Below are 22056 nucleotides of genomic sequence, written 5' to 3' on the forward strand. Positions count from 1 at the left end.
GTCTCTCCGTCCTGAGTTACAGTGTTGAATAACAAAAGTGTTTTTACAGAACATTGTGATGTCACAGAGAAGTTGACCGTTGACCTTTTGGATATAAAATGTCATCAGTTCATTTTATCAATTTTTGTTGAATTGTGTCATAATTAATGTATAAATTGAATGAATGGGTTCTGGCCAAAAATGTGTTTTGTGAGGTCACAGTGACCTTTGACCACCAAAATCTAATCAGTTCATCTAAGTGAACATTTGTGCCAAATTTGAAGAAAGATGTGAAGACATTACTGAAATATCATGTTCATGAGAGCTGGACTGTTGCTGACAGCATAACAACAATTGTTACTAAAGCAGCTGGGAAGAATGATGTAATACGTGCATATTAATGACATCATGACATTGTATTAGCATTCTGCCAAGTGTCAGCTGGTTTCAGATCTTTATCCATTATTTAAAATCCTGAATTTATAACTACGACAACGTCGTCTGACAAAATCACCAAACACATTACAGACTGAGCTGTGACTTAATCTTTATTTACTGTAAACAGATCAGGAAGTTAGAAGAGACACAATATCTTTCTTATTTTGTCCAGAAACTGAGATCATCTACTGATGGTTTACTGAAGGTTCCCACGAACAGTTGAGGGAAAGCAGATACACAGCACCTATAGATATCAGTGTGTTTTTAAAAGAAAGATAAAAACTTTTCTCTTCACTTTAGCCTCTAATTAGCTCTGACTTTACTGATTCGGGTGTAAAATTTGGTTTTTGCTCTGCACTTATATTAAAAAGCTGTTATAAGTATTAATGTCACTTGTTGGTTGATAAATTCAGAATAAAAGTTTTCTTGTATTAAAGGAAAAAAGTTTTATTACTTGATTTTTCTGTGTATTCTATTTCTATTTTTTTTCTGTTTTATTATTATTCAGTTTATCTGATCTTATTATTAAGTGGGTTAACATGTTTTCACTGTCATTTCATGACTTTTTCATGACTTTTTCCTCGTGGCTCCCATCAGCCCTGTTTCCAGCAGCAGCAGCAAAAGCTCTGATTAACCCACCGTTCATCACCAACTCAGCCCCAAACAGCAGAGACAGTGAGCTGCCAGCTGATGAGCATTTAGTAGTGAAAGAGCCGGCTACTGTTCTCAGGGGCTGGTAGAGACCAAAACAGAGCTGAGAGGGGGGTGGATATTAGACTTTGAAGGCTAATGTTGCCTGATGTGTACATCAGCTAGTGTTTGTTTATGGTTGTGTTGTGTTTATGCTTTAAATCAGTTTAAACTCTGACACTTGAAATCTGAAGTTACAAAGCCTTGGATAAAATAATGAGAACAATGTTGCTATGGTGACATTGAAGGATTATGACTGAGACTGTGAACACATTTTTTCAGGCAAACAGGCAAATAAAAATAAATGAAACAAATGTTTAATCGACAAAATGGACAACATGAAATCTGACAAATCCCCCCCCCCCCCCCCCCCATTCTTGACCTTAGTCTCCTCACCTTCAGTCCCAGGCCGAGCTCTCGGAGCGAGCGTCTGATCTCCTGGGTGAGGAGGTTCATGCGCTCGCACTCCTGCAGCGCCACCACCTGGTAGGGAGTCCTCTCCTCCGCTCTCCCCAGCAGCTCGGTCATGTTGAACTCCTCTGGCAGCTTCTCCATGATCTCCTCCAACATCGCACGCACCTGATGATATGAATGGAAGGAATGAACAACGAGCTGACGGTAGAAACATGTTGTTTGATCAATCTCCCTGTTACAATTAAAGAAACACAGAGAGGGAGAGAACACTGGCTGAAATGAAAGAGTGATGAGACATCGGGGTTAACTTTGTCAGATAGACTCAGTGCTATGATGCTGACAGCCTGAGAAACTGTTACAGTTTGAAACAGTTTCATGAATATTCATTAAGATATATTCTGCAACGGCAGCTCTTTGTTTTCAATAACAGTCTAATCCCTCCAGAAAATCAATGCTCACATCATATTTTTGTGGGTAAGTGATGAAAGCTAATGTCTGTGTCAACATTTTCCCAAGGCAGCCAGCATTAGCGATCAATCAGCGGATTAGGTGCCGAACAAAGGATATGAGGTCATCATATCTATGGATTTTTCAGTTCAAATATCTGATCTGGGTTTGGCAGCTGCTGAGTTCACTGAATACAAAGTGGATGTGATCTGTTAGGACGGGAGTATCCAGGCTTCTGAGCCAGAAAGGTCACACATCATAATACATCATGGAATGGGCACACACGCACGCACGCACGCACGCACGCACACACGGACAACACACAACATGCACTGACTGAGATGTTTGATACTCCAGTTAACTGGCTTATTTTCAGGAAACTGGCTTATTTTCAGGAGGTTTAAATAAACCGCGCTAAGTTGCCATGGTAACCTTTCCTTCCTGCCCAGCTTCCTATTAAAAGCTAATCAGATTGATTCAAATCTGGTTTAATTATAATAAACTTATTTTTAGAGTACTTTTCATACAAAAGATGTAGCTAAAAGTTCTTCAAATAAAAATGAAATTGTGTAATAAAATAAGGGTAAATAAAAGAACAATGAAATAAGATAGTAGAAAGGCAGCAGATATGTAAGTGAAAATAAAAACAGAAACCAGGAAGAATAGTAAAATAGAATACTAAAAAAAGCCAAATGCTCTGTGAACAAGATTTGAAACGATAAAACAGCAGCAAACATAAGATACATTGGAGTAATGACATCACACCCCCTGTGTGTATGTTTTAATTTGTGTTTCTCAGGTATTGGGTTTTGGTAGCTGGTCTGGTAGCGCATGTATATTAGTGCATGTATGTGTGAGGTGAGATGACACAGCAGTACGCAACGTTCAGGTTAAAGTGACCTTCCAGAATTTCCAACACATTTTCATCTATAAAGGCCTCAATGACAATGAAACAGACCGTCAAAACACCTACATTTTTTATTCTTATTTCTACCGACTCCATCAGTGTCATTCATGCAACAGGTCCCAGTGGATCAGTCCAAGGCTGAATCTCTTTCCCAGTCCGACTGTTGAGCCAGTCCTGGTCTATCTGTACTGAGACGGAGAACCCTACCAGCTGCTAAAGTCCAGCTGGACTCAGACCTGGTTTTCTGCTCCTCCATGTGTCAGTGACTTGATGCTACATAATGCTAATGTCTGTTTCATTAGTGATGACGACAGTAGCATGATAACATTAGTCACTAGCTAACTGAAGATGGCGGAAGATGAGCTGGTTCACAAGACACTGCCTGTCTTGTGTGTGTTGCCGCTATTATATTTTTTCATGTATGTGTCATATTCATATATATTGAAACTATAGTGAAAGGGGTCAGTGGTATATAATGTTGCTGGTATCATGTCGATGTGACTATCAGCTGATGTTTTCCCTGTGTATATATGCTGGGAACAGGCGAGATGCTAAATCTCTAGCTCACGCACTGCAGCAGTGAGGTGTGAGTGGCGGGTCTCTTTATCCATCAGAGAGTTAAATCGCACATTAGAGAAGTGCTTTATAGCAGATTTCAAAACATCCAGATGTATATTATGTATCACAGTATAGCCTAAAAATGCCACAACATTATTTAAAGGCCATATCACCCACCCAGTTTAAACAGGAAGAAAATTCATCACATGGAAACTGAGACACCATGACCTCTGACCTGGGTCTGCTGAGATTATTACAGTGTGGAGGACACAGTTCATCAAGCTCGTAGTGATCCTGCATTTATTCATAACGATTCACTGGTGAGAAATGTCACATTGAAAAGTGTAAGTACACGTCCTGCACCCTGAGGCCTTAATCCAGACAAAGATGGCTGAAACAGATCTTAGAAGAGAAATATTTTTTAAATAAGCCAAATATTTTTTAAACATGACTCACAGTTTGCTGCTGGTTTCAAGCCACACTGAGCATAAATGACTTAACAAAGCCAACACTTCAACAAACAGGACCCTCATTTATGATATTAAAAAAGTGACACTTGCTCTGTGGAGGGAGTGCGCAAGGCTGCACACACTCTGACAGAATATTGGTTTGAGCTTTTACACTCAAATAAGCTTCATTTCAGAGTGGTACTGAACCAGAAAACGCACCAGAAAATGCCATCCCTGTAAATATCACCCTGGGTGCTGTCAGAGGCCCCAAACAGTTGGTCTGCAATTTATTTTCAAATGAGTGTGCAGCAGCTACGGAAAATGTCACCTGTTGTCATCATGCATTTAAGATTCAGCGCTGGTTCCCAGAGTTTAGTGAGACAGTCGTCTTTGTGGAAGGACTTGGTTTACACATCAGCTGAGAAAGTCTCCTCTGTATGAGGGCTTGATTTATTCTTCAAGGAAGAACATCACATCAGAATCATACGTTGAGATCAAATCCTTAAACCTCACTGACATGCAAATGGGTTTATTAGAACAAATCGTTCAAACCAACGGAAGATGATTTTATATTCTAGTGGGGCCCTAATGTTTCCAAAGATACTGAAACTGTCAGAGCAAATTTTCAGGGAAACGTGCATAAAGTGCAAAGTACTTTCATAAAGCAGCAATTCAAGAATCTAAAAATACTCCCTGACAGGTTCAAGTCCTGCATTCAAATCCCTATTTTCTATCATTTCTATTCAAATATTATCAGCAAAACATATTCACATTATAGAAACAAATGTTCCCTGTGACTGATATCTGATTCTATCAGACATTACTGAGTTGTTAATAGGCAAGGCGGATTTATTTGGACAGCACATTATCATACACACAGGTCATTCAATGTGCTTAACAGAAAATAAAACAAGCATAAAAACTTAGGTAAAAAGCATAATAAGAAAACTGCGTAAAAACAGTAGATAAACACTGATTATAAAACAGATAATATCTAATTAAAGTGCAAGATTAAATTATTAAATGGAGGCAGAGGAGAACAGAGCAGCTTTTAGCTTCTTTTTAAAGCCAGTTACGGTTTAGGCAGATTTGATATCTATTAGTATAATACTGATGCATCACTGTGTGAGCAGCATTTTACTGTTGCAGCTGCTCCAGCTGGAATTAGATTGAACCACTTTTTATACAGTTAGCTAGTTTAGCCCAGTGACCCTTTACCTGGGGTCCCTCCAGGGGGTCCCATGATAAATCTGAGGGATCTTTACATGATCAATGGAAGAGCAAAGAACAACAAGTTGTGATGAACAAATTTGGATTCTTCTTGTATTTTTCCGTAATATTTGCCTTTGAAATATGAAAAATTAAAAAATTCTCCCTCTTTGGTCCTCGAACAGTTACACTGATAGGAACCAGTGGGTTAAAGCTTTTATACACAAGATTTTAAACATTAATACATTAGTGCTGTTTCTACACAGTTTTCTTATTATGCTTTTTCCTCTATGTATAAGATATAGTGGAGCACACTTCCTCTGTTCGGGTTGTGATCTGAGTCTCTGCTCTTTTTTTTGGTAGCTGGTCTCGTAGCACATGCACGTTCGTGCATTTGAGTCCCTCCGTGTTTATATACGCAGCAGCATGATAACGTTAGCTTGCTGTTAGCATTGCTGTGATCACAGCAATGCTAACGTGGGCTAATGGTTGTGATTAGACTGTTTTTTGTTGGCTATCGTGTACACAGGTTAACCTTGCTGAAACCATGATGGGAGGGGTGGGGGGGTGTGATGACAATACATTTGTTTTGGTCTGAGATGCTGGTCATCTAGTGCGACATCTAGTGGTAGAACCTTTAAAATTTAAGAATGCATTATTATATATTCACTCATTATATATTTTTTATATATCAGAATCAGAATCAGAATCAGAATCAGATAAAATATAAGATATAAAATCCTAATCTAAAAGTAGTAGCTATAATAACTCCAGGTGCCAAATAAGACATACACAAGACATCAAGAATATTTCCTTTTGATGGAACAGTGGCTGAAGTATTTCACTCTGTGTAAATGTTACACAGAATATAAATGTTTCTGTCAAACATTTAAAGCTTAGGTGGAAAACTGTAAAGGGTTAAAAGCTGTTCACAATACCAATGCATAAGAAAGTGACCACTTAAAAGTCATCATGGAAATCAGGGTTAAGCAATTCAAACAAATCCAATGAATAGTGATGGAGCAGCACCAGACCATAAAATATGTAGTCAAGATTTCCTACGAGGTTTTGAATGAGTTATGTATGGCTCCAGATGGAAGCTGAATTATGGGCTGTTCTTGTTTTTGATGACTAAAAACATCTGAAACACTTGATCTGAAACACTTGTCACTTGTCCACATACATTTGTTTACTTGTGTTCTGGGGCTGTTTTTTTAATGGTTTTCCAATCAAGGAAAATCTTAATCTTTCCCATTTCAACAAGACAATGTCTGTGTGCACAAAACCTGATCCATAAAGAAAAGGTTTCCCAGTCTGGGACATCGACTCTAACCAGCACCTTTGGGATTAACAGGAACACATATGAGGAGCCAGATCTGATCGCACAACATCAATGACCAAAATCTCTGCACCCATGTTCCCAAGTCTGGAGGAAAGCTTTCCCAGAGGAGCAGAAGCTGTTGCAGGTTAACACCCATGTCTTTGAAATGTTCAACAATCACGTTCAGGTGTCCATGATTTTTACAATAGACCTACAGCATGAAAGTCATCCTTTACCTTTTCCTCCCGCGTCGTCCCGCCGCCCTCCCCAGCTCCTCCGTCCCTTGGCTGCATCTCCAGCACCGTGCGAAAAAGCTTCTCGGAGGTCTGTGTGAGGAAGCCGATCTCAGCATTGGGATGAAGGCCGTACAGGTAGGGTGACTCGGCAGGTAGGGCGTCATCAATGTACTGGGGCAGAGGAAACCATCAGAACTGTGTTTTAGCATTAACCCTAATTTATGATTTTTTTGGAACCTCACAAAGGTTAAATAAAGGGCGCAGGGCTGTTTTCTTTCTTATGAAAACTTTCTCACCTGAATAGAACAATATTTTAACTCCAACCCTAATTCTCACCCAGATTATTTTAAATGGACAGTATGAAGATTGGCAACTCCAATTACTTCCTGACTAAAAAGTCCTCAGCTTTTTTTTTTCTTCTGAAGTACTGCTGACAAAGGACAAGAATGGAACCATATAAATGACAGGATATTTCTGGGTGAGATTCAAACACTCAGGATCAATTGACACACTGCTAATGACCATAACAAGGGGAAGGAAATGTGGCATTTTCCATCTGCTGGTCCATAATGAATATCAATGCTTTTAAGTTAGTGCAGATGAAAGTGGAAGCTCGATTCAGACAGGCTGCTTTTTGTGGGGCACTTAAACTAAATAAAAAAAAGCTCTTCTAATCATAATGTCCTGATGAAAGTTTTGATGGGAAATATGTTGGCCTTTAATACAGGAACACTTTGTAGTCGGCTTGTTTGATCTCCTCTGTACATGCTGGCTAACTTCTGCTGATTGCATCCACCTGTATATTGTTGAAAGAGGAGTAAAACTGCTGAGTCATCGGGTTCTTCCTACCTCTCTCCTCTCCTGAAATACATTGTAAGTTTGCACCAGATGGTTGTGAGCAAGGTGATGGCCTAACAGACCCCCAGGGGCCCACAGGCGTTTACAGCCCCTGTTCTCTAGCCAAATCTTTACCACTCAACTCCCAGTATGGTTGTGTGGTGACAGCCAGATGTAAAAATGATCTTCCCACTGGAGCCACTGTGACAGTCAGGTTGTGCCCACTGAGCAGCAAAAGACTGAGGGAAATGTAAATACAAGTCGTGCTCCCCATGTCCTCTGGACCCCCGGAGGGGAATCTGGACTGAACCTCTGTCATTCATAATGTTGGCAGTGCCCCCTTTTTTAAGGGACACCAGTGGAAAAAAAAGCAACCACAATGAGCTTGGCCTTGCTCATTTATTCCTTTCTATGGACGATAAAAAATCTGTGAGCCTTTACAGTGTTGTTGACACATGAACCTGCCTCGTTTCTGATTTCACCCTGTCAATCAACGCTTGTGTTAAATGATAAATAACAATACACGACAGGCAAGGTGAGGCAGGCGGAGGTGAAGCAGCAGCCTGATAATGCCAGGGGCTGTCACAGATTGGGTCTCAAGAGCTCTAAAGCAAAGTCAGGCTCAATCATGTCAACACTATCAATAGGGATGAAGCTGATGTATGTTGCAGCACGGAGGCTCAGGAGGAAGCTGCCGGATTCATCTCTTATTGTCCAGTCAGCACCAATAAGAGGCATCGCAGAAATTCATTTGGATAAAACATTTTCAGATTTAATGACGCCATGAAGTGGTTGTGAGTGTCGGATTGTTGTTTTGGAGTATGAAGCCAGTGTAAGGGTGTGGACATTGGGGTGGCAGGTGGCTGTGTAACATGTCCAGCTTCATGTCCTGTCAAACACCTGAATGATAACAAATTAACTATTGATTACAGCCATATTAACCTATAACCATGATCGTTCTCTGACATTAACCACACTGTAGTTTCCATGTGTTGATGTAGAAAGTGAGAATTTTTTAAATGTTGGGATTGTACGTTGCAGAATCATCCTGTACTGATGTTCTTGATATGTGGGCGTTGTGCAGCGGCTACTATTGGTTACTATTGGTTGCACAGTTGGCACTGACTCTGATGACCATGAGTTGTGGTTTAAGGGCCCAATCTTACCCCAAAGTGGTCTGAAGTCAGTGGTTCAGTATTTCACTGTTAATTTAAGGCACATTATCGAGACAGTAATATGCTCCTACACTGGCAGTTGCACAACAGCAGATGTATTCAAACGTCTCATCATTTAACATAAAACATGTCTAACGCTGTGATTTGTTGCATTGCTTCTTTGCACAGCTGTGTTCAGTGCACTGATTCACTCAGCCCTGCTTTTCCCCTTGATGCACACAGAGCTGGTCTGTGTGTGTGTGTCAGGACTGCACTCACTGGTCGTCACAATATGTGATCGACTCACCACAAACAGAATCTAACTCTGTGTGAAACACTGCACCATTATAATAACAATCCACCAAGGTGCCAGCACGCCTGGCTTTTAAAGAGAACGGGATTGGACTCTGATTGGTTTATTGGATGTTACGCCCAAAACACTCCCATGATAAAGAGACTTTTTGACCATAAAATAGCAAAAGTGCTCTGGACACTCCCTCAGTGCATTTGCACCATGCACTTCAGCCCTACAGCTCCAGAAACAGCTACTAAGAGGACCCTGAGATTATTTACACGAACAGAGCAGGTAATATGACACTTTCCTCCATTCTGAATCTCTTTTCGTTCCCATTATCAGTTTGCATGTCAAGTTTAACTGCAGACAAATGCACATGTGGGATTTGACACTGATTGTGTGGATTCTACTGAGAGGAATTGAATCAGTGTGACAGTTCATAAATCCTGGTGTGACCGAGCCCTAATCTGTGTGGAGCTCTCTCTAATCTAATGGCTGTGTTTATAAGGCATGCCGGGATAGCCTCTCCTGCTTTACACAGGAACACTGAAGCAAGTTTATGAGCAGAAGTACATGGTTACTATCACAAAGTCTACTCTTAGTGTTTTATTGTGCATGTATATGAATATTTTGTGGCTCGATGACTCATCCAGTTCTGTATATTTTGACTTTCATGCCTTTCAACTTTCTCTGTTGGATGACTTCATTATCTCTGTTTTCTAACAGTCAAGTTTGCCAGTAAGTAAGACTTACTGACAAACTCTTTCCACCCACAGAGCAGCTCCACCTCTGAGAACTATTCATATAACTCAAACTACAATCTGTTATGTCCCAGGGAGCCATATGGGAGGAGTTTTATTGTTATTGATTTAGCTCTGAATTGTAGAACTCTACACTCAACACTGGAGAAAGAAAAACCTTTTAATTATAGTGATTCTATTATAGCAATATTAAACCACCGTTCACTTGCTGGAGGCCACAGAGAAGCTCCTCGGGGACCCCTGGTGGTCTGGAGAAAAGACCCAGAGAGGTATAATCTTAATATTTTCTTGTATTTACTTTGGGTCCCGTTTTTTTATTGTCTGAATTCACTGTGTCCTTTTTGTTGCTGGAATGACTTCATTTAATGTTTCATGTAGTCTGGTGTTAGGGAGTGTGCCTCACCTGGTGGTAGCTGTTGTAGTCCATGTTTCCAGGCACAGGGAAGCCAGGCGCCAGGTACAGCTCTCCCTCCATCATCTCCGGCTTGATAAACTCCTCCAGGTAGGTCCGACACAGGCGGCGGTCCCAGTCGTCTGTGATGTGACCCCCGTACATGATCTCACCAAACAGGTAACGCAGGTCGTCATATGGCACCTGGGGATTAGAGGCAGAGGGGATTTTGCTTTTGCTTGATGGCGGCCTGTGGTTTTTAGCTGAGGTCACGTGTTTAGATTTCCAATTAAGATTTGGCTTTGTAATCCTTTGCACAGGAATAAAAGAAAAACAGGAGCACATGTACCTTAGGATTGGCCTCCAGATAGTTGTAGAGGACGTTGATAGAAATGGTGAGGTCCCCGGTGTTAAAGGGGTACGATCTGTTCCAGCCTTGAGGACCAAACTTCCTCCTCTCTGCCACAACCGCATGGAAGTAGCACAGAGCAAACCAAATGCTCTTAAACTCATTCTCCCGGGCGCACATTTCCAGCGTGTCCTGAAAAACAAAAACACACAGACTTTAAAGCTCCATCCAGTCTAAAGGTAGATGTCCATGTGTTTGTGATTATAAAGCAGGTCTAGGTTCTATATTAATACTTACTACTTTATTGTCAGATTTTATATTTATATTTAAGTGCTCTATCCTGCATTACTTGTTTGTTTTATCTTACTATGTTTACTGTTTTCCAAAACAAATTGCTTCTAATAAACCAGATTCTGATTCTGAAGCCCCTCCCACCTGCACCCACCATTGAACCTTGCAGTATTTGGTTTCTCTTGAGTGCTTCCCTTAAATCTGCTACATTTTTATTGAATTACTCAAAAAAGTCAAACAACCTGGCCTGTTGTTACTAGAGCTCCAGAGAGAAGCCTGAGAGAGGAGATGTAAAACTACACTGGGATGGTTTTTGGTTCTTAAACTACAAATATATCTTCTGATGGAGATCAACACTTCAGATAAAACACAGGAAAGAGTAAAATATGGGACCTTTAAAAGATGGACACACCAACACATCTGGCTGCATTAATGGAGCCATATTGGTGTGTCACAGGTAAAAAAGTTATGGCAGTTGGTCCTGTGATCTGTTTTATTTTGTTAGGTCCCCAGCGGTGCGGCACACTAACACACAGACAATGAGATGACTAGATGGCAATAAACCCAAAGATGAGATTCCCTTTTAATTGTCACAACTTGTCAGACGCTTCCAGCCTCCAACCGTCTCCGGGGCTCATTATTCCAGACAGGCAAATAAAAAAACTGGATGTAAATGGCATTGTAATCTCTGGGGGGAGAGATGGTTAAATAAGCATGCCAATAACCCCTATGAAAATAAGAAGGCTAAATTCTCTTTATTCCAGCATGTGTTAGTGTGAGAGCCACGGTGAAGGCCTTTCACTCTCCTGGCTGCAGAGCCCTGGGGAGCTGACTCCTACAATGCACACGCATATACACACACATACAGTGCAGACTGGCTATCAAACACACCCCCACACACACACACACACACACACACACACCCACCCACCCACCCACCCACACACACACACACACACACACACACACACACACACACACACACACACCCTTTTGGAGGTTTAGTTAATATTCTGCACAGTACTCCTCTGCTCAAAACAGCTGAAAGAGATGCACAGCCTCCCTATTCATGACCTGTGGACTGGAGAGACATGACATGCAGAGAGAAAGACACATACATGCACATACACCTCAATGTCTATGAACTGACACTGACAGAGGTTTGAGATTAGAGTCTGAATAACCTGAAAATTTGAAAGATAAAGTGAAATAATCAGCAAACAGGAAATCCATAGCAGCTTATTTCACAACAGAATCATGAACTTATCTCAGTAAAAACCTAAAGCATTGTTCCAGACGTTAACGTCAGCCCACTAGACTCCATCTTCCATGTTTCTGGGGATGGAAATGGGCGGTGGAGCAGTATGTATCTCCCAGTGAAAAGGTCAAGAGGAAAGAAACTGTCATTTCTCTGGCTTAGCGTTGGCTTTAGCCACGCGGGTGGGCTATTACAGAGAGTTAGCCTTACATTGATTAGCTTTCACCGAGTACACATGACTGGAATATTCCCTCTAAACTTGCCTCAGAGGACATCCCCGCAGCTCTGCATTAGACGAGGCTTGCAGGCACGTTGCACTTATCAGGCAGATAGGCATCGGCAAACTAAGGATCATGGAAATGGACTGGGAGGAAGCCGAGCACTCAGGTAATGGTGCGGAGGAAGATGCATTGGCAGCGAAGCACTGGGGTAATGGTGAGGCTTATATAGAGATGAGGGACTGATAAGGTAAAGAAAAGCTGAGAGAGGCCACTGCAGCGCGCTGATCCATTCTTACTGGAGAGCCTGTGGAGCGGCCCGAGCAGCACGAAACTGTCTGGCCACTCACTGATAACAAACGCAGGAAAATGGTGAATTGACTTTGTTATGATCTCCATCCTCATGTAACACCTCCATCTCCCTGCTGAATGAAACCACACAAACTTTTAGCGTTAGCACATGTCACGTTCACATCTGTCCTCCCTCAGGTCAGAGGCAATTCCCAGGTGAGTGAGAGATGACTGCAGCCATCTGCTGGCTGCTGTTTTTCTGCAAATTGGCAACTTGATGGGAAATCTGGAGCAAAAATTGGCATGTGTTGTTTTCAACTGCCAATCAGAGCGAGCTCTTCCGAGGAAGGAGGCATGCATCAACGTTAAGTATCAGATGCTCTCAAATATCAAAGATCCTAACAGAACAGGCACTTGAAATCTTAAGTGGTGACATCATCCTCCACTAGTGGGTGTGATTGTAATAAAGTCCAATCAATAAATCAGATTGTTCAGAACATTCTCACAATTTTTATCTGCACTGGTTTGTGATTAAAACTGAATAGATTTCTAAAGAAATTATATTGTTTCACGGGACCTTTAAAATCGAACATCAGATGTGAAATGCATTATAGGTGTAATGCAGGAATACCAGTGGTAGAAGTACTCTGAGTATTCTACTCCATCACAGCTTTACTAAGGTACACACATTTTTTTTCACGTTGTAGCCTCATGATTTTGCAGCCTCATTGATCTAGACTCAATACACCACGATGACAAAGTGAAAACTGAATTTTAAAATTTATTAAAAAGGAAAAACAGAAATATCACACTGACATAAGTATTCAGACACTTGAAGAGACCCAGGACCCTCAGTTAGTCTGGGTCCAGCTCTTGGGGCCAGTTTCACAAAGATATTTCAGACTGGTTGTAGTGTTCAGCCAGTCTTTATGTTGCTCATAGATTAGTCTAATGCAAGTAAGACTATTACAAAAAGAAAGACCAGACACATCAAATACCACACAACTCAGGCCTAAGACCAATGTTACCACGGTAACGATCAATGACACCTGCGCTGACCAGTAGCACCCAACAACAAATAATTCTCATAAATTGTGGTTTGCCAACATTGTTCTGCAGAGAGCAATGAGAAGGGAAAGTTTTTAGAGACTGCAGCCATTTTTTTTCCAAATCAGATTTTTCTTTTTATTGTTTCACTCTTTGCTGAATTTCACCCAGTAAAACGTCCTCGTAACTGTTGAATTCTTCCAAAAGACAAAAATTTCCTGCTGGGGCTCAGCAGTTGGATGTAGTTCCTCAATTTACCCAGAATTCATTGTACCACATTCTGTCTTAAGATAGTCAAGAACCAAACTGCTTTGTGCAACGGATGAATTAGACATCTGACTATTTGTTATATCTAAGCTATAGACAAAGTCTGTCTTTGTGAAACTGGCCCCTGGTTGTTCCAGACTTCTTCACGTCAGAGTGATGGAGACCACTGAGCTCTGGAACCTTCACCGAGCTTCAACACAGTCCTGTCTCTGAGCTCTGCTGCAGCTTCGTCCTCCTCATGGTTTCTACTCTGATCTGCGTGAGACCTTATATAGACACGTGTGTGTCCAGTCAGCTGAGTTTACCACAGGTGGACTCTAGTCCAGGTGTAGACACATCTCAGAGATGATCCAGAGAAATGGAGGTGCCTGAGCTAAAGTTCACAGTAAAGTGTCTACATTTGTCAATGTGATATTTCAGTTTTTCATTTTAATAAATTTGCAAAAATGTCTAAAATTCTGTTTTCACTTTGTCATTACAGAGTACTGCCTGTAGACTGATGAGGGAAAAGGTATTTTTTTATTTTGGCATCAGGCTGCAAAGTAACGGGGGGTCTGAAAACTTTTGTGCTCAACTGTACATAAGAATCCCAAGTAAATGTATTTATTAAGCAGTATGGCCCCTGTCAGTGTTATCATAAAATATGTACAATGGCATCGGAGTATTCAGACACCTTCACCTATTCAGCACTTTACTGTGTCACAGATTCACTTTTAAATGGATAAACTTGTCATTTTTACCATCAATCTCCACTCAATCACCCATGATGACAAAGTGAAAATGCCTCTGGTCGTTGTCGTACTGAAAGGTGAACCATCGCTCCACTCTCAGCTCACATGCACTGAATCATGATACTGCCACCACCATGCTTCACTTCATCTTTTCCTCATGAGTCTTTTAAATGTCATTTGACAAACTTCAGCAGGCTGTAATATGTTACTTATACTTTTACTCAAAGTGTCTTGTGTCTAGTCTCTCTACCACAAGGGGTGAGTGATGGAGAGCTGCTGAGATGGTTGTCCTTCAGAAGCTCTGTTAGAGGGACCGGTGGCTTCTTGCCCACATACTCAGGTTGGACGGACAATAAAATAGAATCTTTTTTCAGGAGCTTATCTTATATTTCCTTTGTCAAATCTTTTAAAGTTTGCTTCTAAAATAACCTGATGGAGGGCAGGAGCTTTCAGAAAAATACTTGTCAGCTGATTGGATGAAGTCTTTCTAGGGACAATTTGTGCATAAAGAGTTTCTCTTACAAAAACAGTCACTTCTCCGTAGCTGCCAGTAGCTCTTACGTCAGAGGACTCTGATTGGTCCGAACCACCGTGGTTTGGCTGCAAGTGAATAGCTTGGAGCCTGGAAAGATGGATTCTCACTTGTGAGACATCCAGCTGCTGAACAAGGTGACCTCTAAATTGTGGTGGAAAGGAAGTGTGGCCACTCAAAACTGTGAGTGAGCAAATGTACGGCTTAATGTTCTCTCTTACCTGGGTGAAGTTGTCCAGGGCCTTGTGCAGGTTGGCGTGCATCCCAGTAGGTGGTTCATTGGTGATCTTGATGGAGTTTTCCAGGATGCCCTGTGGGATGATGTGGCCCTCGGGGGTGGAGGAGGGCTCAGCGCTGACAAACACTCTGAAGTTCTTGTGGCTTCCGTCTGCGTGCTGCTCCAGAAGTTTCTCTAAAGTGCTGAGCCAGCGAGCCACCAGGTGGATGTTCTGCAGGGCCAGCAATTACAGGGCGGACGAAGAAAATTGCATGTTATTGGTGGGGGACAGGCCAGTTGTTAGGCAGAACTAATTTTCCTCTGTGAGGGTAGAGAGCCTGATCTACACCCTGATAATGTTTTCTGTTGGATATCTGTGAAAGCCTGGGCTTTAATGGATAACACATAATAGCTTAATTAGCTACTTGATGCGGGAATTGCCTGTATAATTTATTTTTGTAATGACAACCAGCAAAAAGGAGCAATTAAATTGTTGCATATTCTCCTCTCTTCACTATGACTTTGATGTGGCACCAAATTAAATGGTACACAGCACTTGAAACCCATTCCCAGGTTGCTGATGTTCAGCGACCGTTCTCCAGCGAAACTTCAGCCCGACTTTTCTGCATATTCATCTGTCGGCGCTGCGCGGACAGCGGAGCCGACTTGTACTATCACACAAGCATGGATGAGCTCAATTTTCCATCTCAACTGTCCTGACACTTACAGGATATCCTGTGAATGATAAGAGTCAGCCAAGCCCCCCCACATCTCACCATGCAGCACTGCCCATTCCCTAAATCTAATTACAGCACTAATAACTCCAGTCATTAATTCATAAGCCTCTTTACTTTCTCATTTCCCTCTGCTCTCCATATTTAATCTTCCTTATGATGGCTGAAGTTAGCCCTCTTTCCATGCGACGGGACACGACACAGAGAGGACGGTGAATTTTGGGAGTCATTGGAAAGAAAAAAAAAAAGAAGAGAGAAAAGTTTTACGTTATGTGAGAGAGAAGTCCGGGAGGAGCTGGAAACTGAGAAGGGGATAAGTTAGTTTGCCTCTTGATGCCTCTGAGAGTAAATGAATAGTATACAAATTAAAAGTCTGAATTCAAGTGCTTTTTCATCAAGCCACAGTACAACCCTTCCTCTTGGCATGTGAATACTTTCGCAATAAAGGGAGCCAACAGAAGTGAGAGACTGCCTCAGAACTTGTCACTGTAATGAAACCATTCATCCTCTGGCTGCAGGGGGAGAAGAGAGGGAGGAGCAGAGAGAGAGAGGGGGAGAGAGACAGACCAGCAGGCAGACAGACAAACAAACAAGACAGAGCAGCAGCCACTATTTTATGGCTTTTTAATTAACTTTCAGGTGCAACATTTTTTGTTTCCTCAACGTCTTCTTGATAAGGGCCTTCCAGCCCCCATGATGACGGCACTGATACTACATCAAAGAGTCACCTATTTACATAATAATATAAAAGTTGAATCTAAAACCCATTAGAAGACACCACTGGCAAGGTCTATGATGCATTGCTATCAAACACAACCTGAGGGAGAGCACAATGGCACACCCAACTGCCGATCACACACAATAGCAAACATAAACACATGCAGGTGCACGCACACAATCGTTGCCATTCACATGCGCAAAAACACATTCGTCAAGGAGCAGCGTCGAGGACAGCTGCACAGCTGGGCTCCGGCTCTGAGGAGGCGGCCCCGCAGTGGAGAAGCAGTCAGACTCCAGACTGATGCAGGAACACAGAGAACAGGACTGAGGCACTGACAGTGTGACAGACTGCTGAGTCCAAACTTAAAAATACTGAGGACAAATATGCAGGATACAGTTTGTGTTCCTGTTCCTAATAGTCAGCTAACTGCAGCAATTACACACAAAAAGTCAGATGAAACTGGAGGGTGAACCATCAGTACCAAAGATAAGAAACTGTAGCAGAAAATCTATCCATTGGTCCCACTACCTGTCCATCTACCCATCCATCTACCTACCTTTCTATTTATCTATCTATCCATCCCTCTAGAAGTACAACTCCCAGGGTGCACTGGTGAAAACTATTCAATAGCCGACCTTAAATGATTTTACATACACTGCTAATGAACTGATACAATCTGCAGTTTAAATCGTTTCACTTCAAATTCTGGGTATTTTGAATTTGTACAAGTCTGATTTCTGCCTGACCTGCTCCTCCTCCACAGCAATAGAGGCTCATGGGTATTGTAGTATTAAGAGCCATCCACCTCTACCAACAGAAACAAAGAAAAGCTAAAGCTGCCATCTCTGAAGCACAGCGCCGGTCTTGTATCAGCTGATTGATATTAGCTGTTTAATCCACGATGCATGATCACTGACTCATTCACCAGCTACACGTCTGTCAGCTGACCAATCACATCCAGCCATATTCATGCAGGTGTACAGTGCAGCCCGGCCTTGTTTATGGTACAGCTCCATGTTAATGTATCTGTTTCTCAGCAGAACCCTTGTTGCTGCTCTGCTTCAATAAACACAGCCTGTCTAACCATAACCACTGATATTAATGGTCACTTCCCGTAGTGTCTCTGATCTAATACAACTCTACTATGACATTATCCACAACTGTTTGAAACTGGAATTTAGAGTGCGAAAAATACATGTAGTTGTGTAACCATCCTCCCATTTCACAACTAGAGGAAAGAGTATACAATGTTGGAGATTATTCACTGTTACACTGCAGGATGATTCCCTTCAAATAAACAGATTAAAAATATCATTGATATTCTCAGTGTAGCTGATGCTCAATTTATTCCTTGTCGTCCTTGTAGGTTAAAAATCTCTGCATCAATAGTTAAAATGAATCTTGTCCAACTCTCAGTGTAAAATTTCAAAAAGGAGGACTGCATGAATTATTTAAGCCTGAAAAGACTAGCAAAGCTCTCTGGCTCTTCCTTACAGAGTAAAGTGAAGACAGGACATTGAGACAGAGCATTTTCATCAAACTGTCTCTGCTGGTTTCTGTGCTCCTTTCTGCCACCGGCTGCAAATGGGGTGGCTTTAGCAGTAAATACGCAAAGAGCCCGGTGAGTTTAGGCCACTCGATTCCCACTGACTGGCCAATGTGGGATATTCAACTCCAATCTGTCCGATTGATTGCCTCTCCATTCCCCCCCTCCTCCCTCCAAATGGGCTGCTTTCAGAGTTTCTGCATCTCTGTCTCCCAGGCCCATCTGAGCAGGAGCTGCTGCTCTTTAGTATAATTACCCGTCGGCCAAAGGGACCACTGACCTGGTCCTCCGCTGATGGAGCCGGGCCTGGCAGTGGGAGAATGAAGGTGGACTGTGAGACGAGAGGAGGGGGGAGTGGTGGATAGGTAGGAGGACAGCTGAGATGAGAAGGTGAGGAGGAGAGAGAGAGATAGCAGGTTTGGGGGAAAGGTGGGAGGACGTGAGGATTGATAAGAGGGTAGATGCAGTGCAGAAAATGATAAGAAAGTTACGCTGCAGAATGAGAAGGTGGGAAGAGGAACAGAAGAGAGAAGATGGAGCGTTATATCAGGAAAAGATACTGTTGGTAAAAACAGGAGAGAGATGAGAATATGATACCTCCCCTCCCCTCTGGTTTCCTCCCCCTCCCCTGCCAGTGCCACGGGGGTGGCTCGCAGCAGGCAGACAAACGGACAGCCGATGATAAAGCGAGTGGGAGGTTTGTTGCCAGGGGGACATGGTCTTTTTAAGCCTATCGATTGGGATTCTTATGCAAAGGTAATTAAACAACTGCTTGTCTGTGCTATCCTGAGTCTTCAGCAGAGAGTGATGGCATCCCAGTCTTTTTCTTTTTTGAATTTCTCCCAGCTGTGTGAATTAAAAGAAAAGGGTGTCCCGCAGTGGCCAGTCTGCGGTTCATATCTGTCGATACTCCCCATTAAAATTCCACCAAGGTTTCCACTTAAAATGCAAACGCCAGCCGTGCCCTCCAGATAAGAGGAGAACAGACACGGCGGCTGTAGATATTGTACTGTATAATGCCACCGCCCTTTCACTTAGGAAATTTCTGCAGAAAATTAAATTCACTTTTCAATGCAGACGAACCTGGGAGGAAAGCAAACACCCCACTGAGTGTGCAATGAAGAACAATGTGATAATGCAACTCAACTCATTCACAACACACACAGATAAAGGAAATGCTACCTGAAACCAATCCTGGATGGAAAACCCCTGACATAAAGGAAGCCTGTATTAATTTTACAAACTGTGTTATAGATTAAAGTGTTTGCTTGTGTTTTTTAAATATCTTTTATGATTTGTCACCTTTTATCTGAGGTGGACTGAGTTAACAACATGGACATTATAGTCAGACTCAGTGTCATTTAATACATTCTGTATGTTGTTTGAATACCCAAAGCTGTAGTCAAACTATAATTGGCTCTACCAGGAACTTTCTATGAAAACAAACAAGGTGCTGTGTGAGTTCTCTGTGAATGGTGAATCTATGTGGTATTTCTTGTGCATTATATTTGATACCACAGTGAGATATTATTGTCTGTGTATGTATAGTGTGTGTCTGTGTGTACTGTACCTGTAATATGACCCAGTGGCCGTTCTTCGCTGCCAAATCGAGGGCTTGTTCAGCTATAATCTCCTGACCTTGACCCAGAGAAACATTATGGAAATTCTTGTTGTCAAACGTGTAGCCGAGCTTCTTTCCTGGAGGAAAACAAACAAGTATCATTTTAAACAAAAACTGTTTAAGGTTTCTCTGCTGCTGAACTTTTCTTGCTGACAGCAAGTGGTGATGACTGTCACTTGATGAGAGCTTCAGTCATCATTGTCTTCATGATACAAGTGGTTAAAAAATGATGAGCAGCTGCAACTTTCTAGGCAGATTAGAGGCAGGGGCTAGCTGGTTAGCATGCTAACTTTAATAGAAGAAAAGATGTGATAGAGACAAGAACAACATTGGTGTTTGTTTCCACTTGTGGAGACAGATGCTGGTGAGTAAAGGAATTAAGTTTGATGCTGACATCATAATGTTTCTTACTTACTAGTCATAATGACTAGTAAGTAAGCAGCTGCTAATGCTAATGTAGGCTATGTAGCAATAGCAAAACTTTAAATCTCCTTTAAAAAGGTAAATAAAAATAGAAAATACATAAGTAAATAAAATTTGTAAAATGCAGCCAACAAAACACCAGAGTTACTGTGGTTCACTGTTTGGAAAGCAAACAAAAATCGAGCCGCCTATTCATTACAACAGGACATTTCAGATGCTGCACGGCTTCACTACATAACCTCTGTGTTTCTACGTGTTACACGTGCAAAATAGCTTTAAGACACATTTGATGGAGCTGCACTTGTTATTTCCCTCTACTTCCAGTTTCTTTGCTAAGTGGTCAGAGCTAAGCTAGGCTAAAGGTCTGATAGCTAAAAGGTGTCTGCGCTAAGCTAGCCTAAACATTTCACAGCCAAAACTGGTCTGTGCTAAGCTAGGCTAAAGATTTGACAGCTAAAAGCGGTCACTATATCTAACAAAGAATCCTAAGTTAACTGAAGCATCAGTGTCCCTGGCTGAATCAGTGGCTTTTTTTTTTAACTAGCATGATATAGCATATAACACTTCCTGTTTATATGCTCAGATAAAGATCATGAAAGCCGCTGAAGCATTGAATCATTGTGAGGTAATCCTATTGTAGACCCCATAAACTGTGCTTATATAGGCCTAGTTTTGAATTGAACTTAAAACAGCAAAACACTGAGCTTATTACTGAACTGAAAACAGAAACAGCACCATTAACAAACATCATGGTGTTATGACCAGTGGAAGCTCAAAAAAAATGAACAAGCTGCAAACTATAATTGTGTTGAGATGACAGTGATAATGATCTGCTCATCTAATTTTCAGAAAGAAAGCAATTTTCAGAAATGAAGCAAATTTCTACTAAAGTCGCAGCATGTGTTGAACTTCATAGTCAGCAGATGGTCAGTGACTCGGCCCTACTCGAGTCCTTCCACTGAGATTTTATTCAAACAGTACAATTACTCGTCTGTTTCATTAACACTCCAACCTGAAAGCGTGCAGATAGCGAGGGTCTGTCTCAGGGATATTAGTCCCCTGCAGAGCATACAAAATCACATCATCTATCTAATGAGAATCTAACTGGAGCCTAATGCCAATGAGAAACCCAATAATCACAGCTATAATAGAAAAGCACCTCTTTGTGGTTCAGGCTGCTGCTCCTCATCATAGACACACTCTCTCTGCAGCTTTGATGTGACTAACTAAACACAGAGAGAGGGTGTTGATAATCAATAATCACACCGCTCGCAGGCAGTTCCAGTAGAAATTCTCCCTTTTATCACAATTTCACTATAGGGTCAGAGGTCTGTGTACAACAGGTCTACAGCTGATTTAACCATCTGCTGCTGCTGCCTGGTTCCCAAGTCTTTGTAAAGAGGAGGCATCTAAAATACACATTCAAAACTACTGTGTATCCTGGAATCAACAGCTGCATGTGGCAGTCATGTTGAAATGATCTGTGTTATAGATTAATTTGTTTAAGACAGACTCTGAAGCAGAACCAGAAACTCAAGGACATAAAATCATACATTAGGTGGAGCACATACCTCTGCCAAGACCAAACAACCCTACACACGTCTGTGAGACACAGATTATTATGGATCTCAATACCAGAAATATGTTTTGGGCTGGATATCATTCAAAAAGCTTCCATATCAGTACTGACACCCTGACTTTGATACTGATTCATATCAATACTT

General features: G+C 41.7%; 1 protein-coding gene across 8 annotated transcripts in view; it reads right to left on the reverse strand.

Annotated features, from left to right (window-relative positions):
* The window catches only part of dnah9 (dynein, axonemal, heavy chain 9), a 195717-nt gene that overhangs the window by 53188 nt on the left and 120473 nt on the right, over positions 1-22056 (reverse strand). For all 8 annotated transcript variants that reach the window (XR_011685190.1, XR_011685189.1, XR_011685187.1 and 5 more), the window contains 6 exons: positions 19859-19986; positions 15292-15519; positions 10436-10627; positions 10099-10290; positions 6649-6819; positions 1504-1686 (listed from right to left, as the gene is read on the reverse strand). Coding sequence is in view for 4 of the 8 variants with exons in the window: in XM_071463599.1 (XP_071319700.1) it covers positions 1504-1686; positions 6649-6819; positions 10099-10290; positions 10436-10627; positions 15292-15519; positions 19859-19986 (1094 nt within the window). In the remaining 4 variants the exon portion in view is untranslated. The remainder of the gene's footprint in view (positions 1-1503; positions 1687-6648; positions 6820-10098; positions 10291-10435; positions 10628-15291; positions 15520-19858; positions 19987-22056) is intronic.

The sequence above is a fragment of the Trachinotus anak genome, unplaced genomic scaffold, assembly GCF_046630095.1.
Source record: "Trachinotus anak isolate AG129_WGS33_773 ecotype Australia unplaced genomic scaffold, CSIRO_AGI_Tana_v1 ptg000025l, whole genome shotgun sequence".
Taxonomy (NCBI): Eukaryota; Metazoa; Chordata; class Actinopteri; order Carangiformes; family Carangidae; genus Trachinotus; species Trachinotus anak.